Source organism: Bidens hawaiensis, unplaced genomic scaffold (assembly GCF_021521415.1).
Source record: "Bidens hawaiensis isolate Kalapana, Puna unplaced genomic scaffold, B.hawaiensis_p1.1 tig00022175_1, whole genome shotgun sequence".
Taxonomy (NCBI): domain Eukaryota; kingdom Viridiplantae; phylum Streptophyta; class Magnoliopsida; order Asterales; family Asteraceae; genus Bidens; species Bidens hawaiensis.
Window position 1 is genome coordinate 215393 of NW_027493442.1, and position 12713 is coordinate 228105.

At 32.1% G+C, this 12713-nt stretch overlaps 1 protein-coding gene across 1 annotated transcript; it reads right to left on the reverse strand.

Moving 5' to 3' along the window:
- Positions 1–2070: 2070 nt before the first annotated feature.
- Positions 2071–10315, reverse strand: LOC143564907 (protein LIKE COV 1-like). The gene is made up of 7 exons (XM_077052044.1): positions 10145–10315; positions 7303–7355; positions 6203–6312; positions 5764–5931; positions 4934–5031; positions 4587–4713; positions 2071–2487 (listed from the first exon to the last, which is right to left on the reverse strand). Exons 1-7 carry the CDS (start codon positions 10274–10276, stop codon positions 2393–2395), a joined length of 783 nt encoding a protein of 260 aa, XP_076908159.1. The 5' UTR covers positions 10277–10315; the 3' UTR covers positions 2071–2392.
- Between the last annotated feature and the right edge of the window lie 2398 nt (positions 10316–12713).

Here is a 12713-nt window from a genome sequence, read left to right on the forward strand (position 1 = left end):
AGAAAGGGGCAATCCGATGTCTGGAAAAGAGGAGAAACATGAAGTATAAACAATTGACTGGAACTTAAATCGAATTACACACTTACCATGTCCGGACAAGAGAAAAACCGACGACCTGGATTTCTATCAGTCCATGAAGTTCGAACAACTGCTACCTTGCCACAAACACAGTAAGCCATCATCAATTGAGCCCTGGTATTTGAATTTCGCATCGAGCCCTAATTGATTGAAGCCCTAATTGAGTCGCGTCGGATACGAGGGTTTAGGGTTTAACTGTCGGGTTTTTAATCGCCGGGGAATTGAATCGATTGAAGGTGGGGTTGGGTTAAAAAGAAGGGGAAGAGTGATACAGGGTTTAGTTGCAGAGATATATGAAAGGACAAAAGTACCCTCACATGCGCCTCACGTGATGGGATTTAACTGACTTTTTCTAACCCAGTTAGCGTAAAGGACAAAACTTGTAGGAAAAAAAAGTTTAAAGTACACCGCCTGCAAGGAAACTTAAAAAAGGACACGAACCGTAATTCGTCTTATTTTAAAGGACAAAATTTGTAATTCTGTCTAAAAATAATCTATTATACTGAGCATCACCATGTTCATGCAAAACTAAGCCACCTCTCCCCATGTTACAGAAGACACATTCGCTTAACGGATTAAATAAAATAGAATCTTGATAGGGAAATTATATGAACTGATAAAAATTAAAAATCAAAGACAACTGTTTGTGATGGCAGTGTTAGGGACAAAAGATTTTTGCTGACTTTAAGATATAGGACACCTAACCCTTCTTCAAATATTTTAAAAATTATTGATTAAACATTCTCATCATTGTAGTTGACTGTATATAGCAAACAAGAAACTATAAACCAAGGTTTTAAAAACCAGTTTGTACTGGCCAGTTAAACCGATTATACCGGATTTTGGTAAGGCAACCGGTATTTTAGGTGGTTTGCTAGAACATCGTACCACCGGTTATTTTAAAAATACAGGTTTAAACCGGCAAACCAGTTTCAAACCTAAGAGATTTTTTATATTTTTTTGTGGCCCATAATTTTTGAAAATTACTTTTAACCCGATGAATAAAATTGAAAGGAGGAAACGCGGTAAAAGATGATTCGCTATTCAACTAATTTTGTATCCTGCAAATTCAATGTTGGTTTCTTTATATATTTTGGTGATTAAGTCCGTATACAAAGTACAAAGTTCCCATTTGACTCGATAATTGTTCACGTGTAATGTTTGATTCATATGTTAGGTTTATTAATGTATTTTTTGGTTATTTCTTAAGTTGAACTTGTATTTATATGAAAATACATATTAAACTATTCAACCCGGTTGAACCACCCGGTACATCACAGTTCAACCAGTTGTACCATTTTTTAACCGAATACGATACGAATAAAATATCGGTTTTTAAAACATTACTATAAACAAACATATTTGATGCAAATGAACAAATAGGAAAGGAAAGGGATTGCTTGCTGTAGAGAGGAATCAATGTTTTTATCCAGAATACAGAGTTCCAACATTTAATGATCGTAACTAACAAAACTCGCCAGAGTTTGTATTTGTGCAAGAGGCTCGTAACGGTAATGAAAATAAACCCAAAAAGGTAAACACACAGAATTGTATTAACACTCGTATAATTTATGATAAAAAACGAAAAAAATTATTTACCAAGGTGGATTGCGTCAAGCAAAGGCCAAAAGTGCAACACCATGTCACCATGGCAACGTTTGAAAACCCCAACAGCAAGCTACTATAATAGGCCTTCCCTTTTGAAAAAAAATATGATTAATATCACGTGGATCAGTAAGGAGCATGCGATACCAACCACCAATATTGATACTATATACTATGCAACAAACCCACCGAGTAGCGGTTATACTGCAACTTGGCTCAACAGAAGCCTTGCGACACCAAAGTTCTTATTTAATCTATAGCAAAATAATAATGATGTTTACTAGGACAATGCCTTTTCCTTTCTAGGAAAAGTAAACAAGAGCTCACATAAATATGGTAAGTAGTGCTTTCATTTACCAATTTATTACGTTTTATTGTATATAGATATGTAACCGAATACTTGAGAAGAAACATAATAAAAGATATAAATGTAAATGGCACAAAAATTTCAAGCAAACAAGACCATTTTAAACAGCAAAACTAGCTTTTTATCTACATGATTCACAGGGGTTCATTAGATTTGATTCCCACACGTATAAAATAAACAACATAAGCAACTACTATTTCTCTATGTTCTCATATACACTAATGCAATCAGACACTTTTGCTAAAAAATAAAAAAAAAATTGGAAAAACTCAAAACAAGAAACCATCGTTTGAGCCGATGGCTGAAATTAACTCGACTTACATCTACGATCTTCGTGTCTCCTCAGCTTCTGTTGTTTCTCGGTCGGTCCACGTTAACGTTTGTGTCCAGAGTCGATAGTATTTGTGGCATTGACATGCCACCAGATACCACAATTTCTACATCGAAAAACAAAATATGTCAAAATGTTGATGTGTAACGAAATGCCTGTTATGGAAAAGTAGGTATTTAGTACGGGTTAATAACTCGGATGGTCCATGTGATATGTAAAGTTTGATTCTTTAGGTTATAAATTACATGTATGGTCCCAAGTCCCAACTAATTCGAATGTGTAACAAGGATGGTTATTGGAACGAATGAGTGTTAGTTTCTCCAATTAAGTGCATGTGAAATGACTAAAATACCCTCACCGCTAAAGACACAAAATTAATAAAAATGCAGACCAAAATTGCAATTTCACAAAGACTCCATCGACCAAAACTGAGCACACATACTAGTTTCTCCAGTTAAGTGCATGTGAAATGACTAAAGTAACCTTACTGCAAATGGACCAATATTGAGCACACGTGTAATTCTCGAACTTATGAACCAAACTTTGAATATGTGCAAACCATAGGGACCGTCAGATTATTAACTTGTTTATGAATGATGAGTAATAATAAAAAAAAAATTACAATAAGTCGATATAAAATTTTCATGAACTTAAATTCATGTAATTTAAATTTATCATTGCCTCCAATATAAAAAAATATAAAAAAATAACTAGAAAAGGTAAGGTTCAATAACCAAAAAATTATTTTTAACTAGTAGAGCAGGATAAGCATATTTTATGTTGGGTAAATCTTCATTTAATTTTGAATTCTGAAGGTCAAAATAGTCAAATTTGAAGACAATAAAAGAAATTGCTGAAAGAGAACATATCATTGAGAGAAATAAAAAATTACCTACCTCTCCTTAGCTTTATTTGTTTAGGATAGGGATATACATACACCATTAAGATGTTAAAATAACACCATCTATTGATTGATGTGATTTTGCTCAACATTACTTTCAATTAATTATAGAAAAAACTTTTTCCTTATTTAAAATTTTAAAATAAAAGTTCTCATTTAATTTCTGAAGAGGTTTTTTTAACTTTAATCTTTTTTGGTTTTTAACTATTTTTTTTAAAAAGCTGCAACTTAGTTAGTCTAACTTTTTAAATTATGAATTTTTAAAAATTTTAACCTTTTATAATACGTGTATTTTTCTTTAACAAGTTCCGTTATTTTAATGAGAAAAATTAAGACACCTTCGAAAAAGTATGTTCATTTAATTATAATATTAACACTTACAAAATCACATTTGTTGTTCTTTGTGTAAAACTGGTGTTTGTAGAGCAATTATAATATAAAGAATAAAAATTGATGATGTGTTAAATAATGCAACATGCTTCTTTAGTTGAACGATAAGCAATGTAATACAAGTAGTTAACCAACTAAAACCAATTTTTTAGTTATCTCCAAAACAATACAAAACCTTTTAATTTAACAAAGGCTTTGTATAGTGTTCGGTTGATAACCAAAAATCAGGTTTTAGTAAAGTTAATTAAAAATATTATATTCCTTTACGATTCAACTAAATAATCAAGTTAATATTAATCAATGCATCACAACCTTTTTTTTATAATATAATTTTGTTGTAGCAACATTATTCTTACACGAGGAACAAATGCAATTTTGTTAGTTTTAATTTAATAACTACATGAACATAATTTCTCGTAAGTATGCCTAAAATTTACACATGAAAATAACGACATTTGTTAAAAGAATACATGTATAAAAGTTTAAAATTTTAAAATAAATAAGTTAAAAAGGTTAATAGTTTTTAAAAATTAAACAATTTAAAAGGTTATAGAAAACTGACTTGAAGTTTTGTTATTAGTAAATAATTAATAAATGTCATAATTTCTTTTAACAAGTAATTAAAAAGGTTATAGTTATAAAAATTAATAGATTTCAGAAAAAAAACGAACTAAAAAATGGTTTTAGAAATTTATTGAAACACACTTTTTATTCAAAGATTAACTAAGACAAGTTTGTTGCTAACTATTTTAAAAAAACGTTGTTTATGAAAATCATATCAATCAATCTATGGATGATGTTGATTTAATATCTTAATATATCCCTACCCAAAACAAAACAAAACTTAACTTCAATATTGTGATTGTAACTACTGAGAGGTTATTTTAGACATTTGACATAATTATCATACTCACCGATTCCTTCGCGAACAGATAAGTTGGGTCTGATAACATCCTTTGAATTCACCAAGAAAATATCGCCAATGTAAAGATGGTTCGTTGGGACATAAACAGAATATAGTTCTTCTTCCCCTGAATAATTCTGAAATCCAGAAAAAAAACATAGAAATAAATTGATGTACGCAGAAATAAAAACGTAGGTATTATATCAGCATTTACATTTTGGCTCACGTTTATATAGCACATAAATAAATAAACAAATAAATTGTTGCATTCATAATCAACACATTCATTAGTTATACTTTTTGTCAAAAAATAAATATAAATGAAACTTCAGTCAATATTAGGTTTAAAGGTTAAACCTGGAGAATGACAGATGAAGTAATAAACCCAAACGCGTATTCACCGATACGAGGATGCCTAATGATAGCAACTTCCTTAAACGCCTGTGTGTTTTGATCTGCAATTAAAGAAACCAACACCGTTCATGTCCTGTTGCACGAGGCTTGTAAACAAACCAAATGAACAATGTCCGTGTTCGTTCGTTTAACTCTAACTGAACAAACAATCAAACACAAACAACTAAACGAACGGAGTTTTCTTGTTCGTGTCCGTTCGTTAAGAAAACGAACATGTTCGTGTCCGTTTATGATTGTTTGTTAACAGTATAAGCAAATGGTTCACGAACATATACAAACAAACATAACCGAACATAGATGAACGATCTGAGATAACACCATTTATAAATATTGTGAATAACAAGGTATTGGGCCAAAAAAATTATTAACTTGTAATGGGTCAATAAATTGCAAATGAATATGTTAACGAAAATGAATGAATGTAAGTGAGCGAACATAAAAGAATTCAAATGAATGTGTTTACAAACATAAATGAACAAACAAGACATGCGTTCAAGTTTGTTTGTTTATTAAAAAAACGAACATAAAGAAACTCCCCGCCGAAAGTTCAGGGTCTTTTTACTGAACGTTTGGTTCGTTTCAGGCTTATGTTGGTTTAACAAATGATCACAACAATACTAATAACAGAAAATGTATGCAGGCTCACCCAAGTAGGTACATGCTTACATTTGTATCAATTTGTGCCCTTAAAATGTTTTTCTAAAACGTATTAGTTAAAATATGTTATCATCTCATCAAGGGCATTTTTGTCTTTTCAAATAATAAACACAAACCTGGAGATATGGCAGCACTAATTTGTTTGGAGGCATTATAGATATGACGAACGAATGGCATTCGTTTAATAAACCATTCCCCAAGGCTAAGAACAGATGCACCCAACCAAGATGACATAAACACCCCAACCAAAAATATGAACATGATGGAAGTTATAAATCCAACACCTGCAAAAAATCAAATGGATAAAAAATACGCACTCAAATCGCTTCAAAACTACAAAAGAATTAAAGAACTATTCGTAAAGATCAGTCTTGTAAGAGAAAAGGCAATATTACTAATAATAAACTTGATTTAGAATACAACTCAGGTATTTGCATATGTTATTGTCTTCTAAATAACAAAATCAGTCAACTAGAGGAAATGTTCAAGCAGATTTATAAAACGGTTGAAGAACTAAGAAGCTATAAATATATAAGAACACAAGCATGTGCTCACCAAATATATCTATGCCAAGTTGAACATAGATTGGAGAGAAAAATCCATCCACAAAATGTATAAACCACCATGTTATGTAGAAAGTAATAGCTATTGGCAATAGGATGACACTGCAAAAAGATCAAAATCAAGCAAAACATATCAAATCAAAGTTAATATGAGATAACACTAAATATAAGTGCCAGTCCATCAGATTAAGTGGAAAGATGATTACACATATGTCTGTATTTTAATTTTCTTGATAGTGAAAGATAGGATATGATGTTATGAGATATTATCAAATCCAACTAATAAATAAAAAACACTATCCAAAACCATGTATTAAACTATTAACAAATAAATAACAAGCTAACATATCATCAACTTCAACCACAATAATCATCAACTAAATCCAACTAATAAACATGCAAGAATTTTTTAATAACTTAATCCAAACATATTAGTCATCAAGAGCACCAAATGACCACAACTTTGGACCAATTCAGCACTTAATTCCTAATATCCAAAGATACACAAAAGGAGCAGCTAACTGAAACAAGCCAAAATTTGTTACAATGGTTTGTTAGTGAAACTAGTTCTTAACAGAGCAAAGTTTCACATCATCAGGTGTGGTTTCTGGAATCTTCTAAAAACTAAGTTAACCATATCAATCAATCAATCAATCATACCCAGTAAAATTCCACCGACAGCAAAGCTATAAGTAGGGTCTGGGGAGGGTGGGATGTAGGCACACCGTACCTCTATCCAAAGGAATAAAGAGGTGGCTTCCAGAGAGACCCTCGGCTCTAAGTACATGTGTATGAAGCAAAATAAAGGAAATCAAAGTTTAACAGTTATATAAAAACTACTACTAATTATAATAATATTAATAGTAAGATCACAGTTTAACAGCTATATAAAAGCTAATAATAATTATAATAATAATAATAATAATATATGTAAGGGAAATACCATTATGGTATGAAAAAAAAAATTAACCATTTCATTAACCATATGATAAGAAAAAAAAATTAAAAAAAAAATCATTTCAACTGAAACTAAGAATCTAAGTTACAATTTACAAATAAAGAAAGAAGATTAAGAATGAGAAAAGTGCATACCATCCGGTCATGAACTTTTTAGAAGCCCAACTCCTGATAACCTTGGAGAAAGTCTACATGAAAATAAAAAGAAGCGATAAAGTTTGTCCACATAAATTTATACTCAAATCCATAAATATTAGATAATCACATACAGGCACTGATAGTTGGATGATACTAAAAAAAACGTTGAGGATTATGTATTAATTAATACTTTTATGAACTTTTGGCAACTTCTGTTTCACTACATATATGATATTTATTGTGTCTCTAAACAAGTCCCTGAACGGTTTGTGTCGTGCAACCTGTTTCTAGAAAATGTTCGTGTTTGGGAAAAATGTCAATCAGTTATCGTACCATGTTCGTGTCTGACTTGTTATGGTGGCCCTATTAACAATCAAACAATTTATTTACAGTTTTTTTCTAGGATTGTTATTATGTAACTCATGAGTTAAATTTATTCATAGAAAAATAATTATCCCTATTACAAGTCCTATACTATTAAACTGTCATGTACAACTTAAAGCGTGTCAGTTTCTCTACACAATCAAATCATTATCCATCATTAACACTTAATTCACATAATATTTTTCCAACTGAATCCATCAAAAAAACTTATGACCTCAAGGTTCTAATGCACTCTCTATAATACCCTAACCAGCACCAAATCATGTCACACTTAACAAACCTATCAAAAACAAACACTACAATCTAAATACAAAGTCTAACTAACAAAAACAGGTTGACCTAAAGCCCTAACTAGAAATCAATCAACTCCAACATCCAAAACTCGAATTAAACAATCAAACTGATTATTTTGTTAGTTAATAATTAGCTGATTATTATGAATTTGAGCTAAAATATTTGTGTTACATATCTATTAAATTCAGATAAGCTCCTTCAAATAAATAATAAAAAATGAAAATCAATATATTCAGTCGTGTTCGACTTTTTTAGTTTTTATTACATGCAAAACCAAAACCGCACGCCATTCTTGCGGTGCGCGCATATAATGTATATATGTGTGAATCCTCGGGTGGGCAAAAGTGAAATTGGACTAATTTTGACGTTATTTACCAATCTCGTGAAAATAACGTTAAAAGTGGCGGAAGGTTAATCAGACATCATGTGGTGCGCTGATAGATGAAAGATAAGGGTACATGCACCAATCGCCCGGTGCCCCGATGGTTGAGTGTCATGTGCCTTATGTCCAAGGCTTGATGCAAAACTACTATCGAGCCAGGGGTCTCACCCATAGTCACCTATATCCCGGTTCGCTCCGGTACGGAAACACGGTTCGGGTAAGCTTTCCACTAGGCTAGACGAATTCGGTACGAAGGTGGGTAGGTTCATTTCGGAACGAACCTGTACGATGTACTGTTTAGTCCGGTTCGAGGTGTATTTAAAAAATTAATATATAAGTTATAGATCTTATGAAAAGTAAAAAATTATATATTTAAAAAATTATTTTTAGTTAATATATATATATATATATATCACAGATATTTAAATATAATTTTATAGAATAGACAAGTTTCTATATTATATTGTAAAATATAAATTTGATTAATAAAGTATAGGGTTAAATTTAATTAAAATACAAACTTGAGGGTGAAAAATGAAGTTTTATGGAAAAAAAAAACTGAAAGAAAGCAGCGGCTCTTCATTTCAGTTTTAGGGTTTTGGTCATGGGAGCCAGATCTGTAACCCAATTCAAGACCGATTTCCGAAAACCCCCAATCAAATTGGAGTGTTGTACTATCGATTCCTAATGCACGAATTAGTGTTCAACTGAATCGACGTACCAGCGATTCCAATGCACGTTTTAGGGTTCAATTGAATCAACGACTGTTGTTCTTGGTTCGCGAATTGAACCCACAATTGAAACGAAAACGAATTCCGACCCGGTACATTTCGTACCAATACAAAATTCGCGGCAGTATGAGCGACTTCTGTGACTATGGTCTCACCGGAAGCAGCCTCTCTATTCCTATGGGGTAGAGGTAAGGTTGTCTACATCTTAGCCTCCTCAGACCCTACCATAGCTTTGCTATTGGTGGGATTTACTGAGTACGATGATGATTATGAAAACCAAAACCGAACCGTATTGTGTCAATCTATATAAAACCCTAACTAGTATCACATTGACTTGCACAAAAAAAAAACTACCAAAAAACAAACACTCCGGACAAAATTTCAAACAAGTACAAGTACAACAGTTTCATATATAGCCCTAATTAACAATCAAAGAGTTTCAACATCCAAAACACAGGCTAAACACTCAAATCAAACAAATTATATCTAATGGCCGGCGGAAGATGAAGTGGAAGACAGTGAAGATTTCAGTTGAGCCGAGCCATGACCCGAGTCGAGCTTGGGTTGAGCTCGGTTCAGGAACAAAAATGAGCCAGCCTGGATTAGGTTGTTTCAAATCAGGTTCTTTTAGCTAGTTTTATTCAAGCTTTTATCGACTGATCTACTAGCCACAAGCTTTTTGAACAGCCCAATACCTCACGGCCAGCAGAAGATGAAGTAATTAATTGATTATTATACATTTGAACTAAAATATTTGAGTTACATATTTATTAAATTCGTATAAATTAGTTCACAATGAAAATCTATATATTCGGATCGGTGCGGTCCGGTCCTTTCAGTTTTTGTTTCAGGTTTCAATTCACTCTCTATAAAACCCTAACTAGTACCAAATCATGTCACACGACAATGTAATTTCAAACTTCAAACAACTAAAAGTCTAATTAACTAAAACAGGTTCATCTAAAGCCCTAATTAAACATCAATCAGCTTCAACAACATCCAAAACACGAATTAAACACTCAGATCGAACAAATTATTATTATTATACCTCACGGCCGGCGGAATATGACGTGGAAGACGGCGAAGGTTTGGACGACGCGCCGCCGTCATCTGCGGCGGTGTTAGCGACGGGAATCAGCAGCTCACGATCTCGGCTGGCCGGAGAGATTGCGTCGCCCATTATTTACTTTCTCTCTCTTTAGACTTTGAATTGAAAAAAATGAATATTATTATTATTATTATTATTATTATAAAAAACAGTGTGTGTTAACGATAGGGGCGGAAGATTCAAAGAGAGAAAGGTATGGATAATAGAATTTGGATCCCGAATTTCTTAAAAACTTTAAATTAGTTAGTAGAGGTGTATAAATTGGTTTAAAATTTAAAAGCAGTTTAGTTTAGTCAATAAAAGTTAAAACCAGTTTATGATAGGTTTTGGTTCGACTTGAAACCGGTTTCTTGGCCATGTTACGATCGGTTTCGGTTCGGGTTTTGACCAGTTTTTGCCCGGTTTCGGTTCGATTAACCGGTTTGAAACCAGTTTTGAGGAAGAAAATTACATACCGGTTCTAAACTGACGGTTTCAATCGGTTCAGTTTTCGGGTATGTTTGGTTAACCGGTTTATTTGTCCAACTCTATTAGTTAGTACTTATATACAAAATATTTTAGTTCGGTATATGGATGTTCACGAATCGAACTGAACCAAACGCAGGCTTGCGCGTACTTGGTTTGGTTTGAAATCCAGCTGAACCGATAGGATTGAATTTTAAGAAACAAGTGATATTTTTATGCTTGAAGTTGGTTTGGGTTAAAACCGAGCGGCTTGGTTGTGCTAGAAATATAATTTTAAGAATAAAGTTTTAAATTTTAAATTTTTAAAAAAATATATCATTAGTTCAAGATTTTCAACTCCAAAATGTCTAGACTTCTAACCCTAAAATGTCTAAAATTTAAAGTTAATAAGAAAACATATTTAAAATGAGCAGCTAAAGTTTAAAATTGAACTTTTAACACAAAAGAGGAAAGCTGTAAAAAATTTACAAACAAATACTTTATATGTAAAAATAATAAATAATTCAAGCAAAAACGAACTGAACCAAACCTAGTGAGGCTTTGCTCGTGTTTGGTTTGTTTTCAAACTAGACCGAGCCAAACGACTCATTTTCAAACCGAGCCGAAATCGAACAAGCAATTTTTTGAGCAATTTTCGAACAATCGTTGAGCGACGAGCAATTTGAACCGCCCTAGTTCGTTACCACGTTGGCAAGCAAAAATTGAAAATAAATACCGGTACTGATCCTGAATTATCCGATCCCAATTTCTTGAAAACTTGGTAGTTGTATGATACCGGTTTCAGTTGCCATTTGCTCATCTCTGTTAAAAACCGAAAGGTATTACTATAGATTAGATATTGGTATTATGGTAAATCCAGGTTGTGTGGTATAAATAAATTATAATATTTGAATTATCTGGATTTATATGTGTTATGACGATGCACATGACTTAAGTATTATAAAATAATAAACGTAATAATTGATGTAGTTAATTGATTATCCTTTTCAAACAAACAAAAAAAAAGGTTAGTTGATTATCATCAATTGAACATTTAGATTAAATGAGTAACATGAAAAGCCTAATTAAATAGTGTATTTAACTGGTGATGTCATTAATAAAATAAAAACACAAAACTATATAATTATATGTTCATGACATATGAAAATGTATTGTTTTAAAAGTTGGTTTAACCCGGCCAGTATACTGGCTATATTGGCTATTGGAGATATCACCGGTATAATAGAGCCATGTTTATATACGATGTTAATATACTTTTCGAACCTATGGAAATCTAGTGACCGATATTTTTAGCGTATACCGATGAACCGGTTTATATCCATGTTCAGTTTTGAGTTTTAAGTTTTAGTCTTCCCACTATAAGCTAGTAGCATTTCAATTTTCATTATTGATAGCTAAAACTTATTTTTTTTATTATAGGGAATGAAAATAGTTATTTTCTTATTGATGAGGATGCTGATAATATTAATTTCGATCATGAACTTGACGCATTCAACACTTAAATGTCATAAACCTGTTGTAGGCTTTTGTTATTTGAAATTGATTTTGATTATCTTAAAAACCGGTTCAAACACTAAGCCCCGCCCAGCACAATATAAAAACTGCTTTTTAAAACACTTTGTATATGTGAGTTTATGAATAGTAAAATCTAAACTATCATTCCCCTATCGGTGAAAACGAACAACAATATATTTTCAAAAGAAATATAAAAAAGTACAACTTCCATCCATTTTCAGGAGTGAAGAAAATAGCGACAAAGAAAACGTGTATGCACATTGATGTTTTGAAACTAGCAAATCAATGAAGTAGACTGTTAGGGATTCGGGTATTTCAACACACACAAACACAATATAATCTGCAAGAGAAATAAAAACGAAGATGAACACGCGAGATTTAACGTGGTTCGGTCTAAACTGACCTACGTCCACAGCTGCAACCAGGGTATTTTAGTATTGCTACTGCCTCACTCGTGATCAGGAATTACAAGTACAAGTCTAAATATATAGATACATGATTAGGGTTTACAACTTGTTTACCAAGAAAA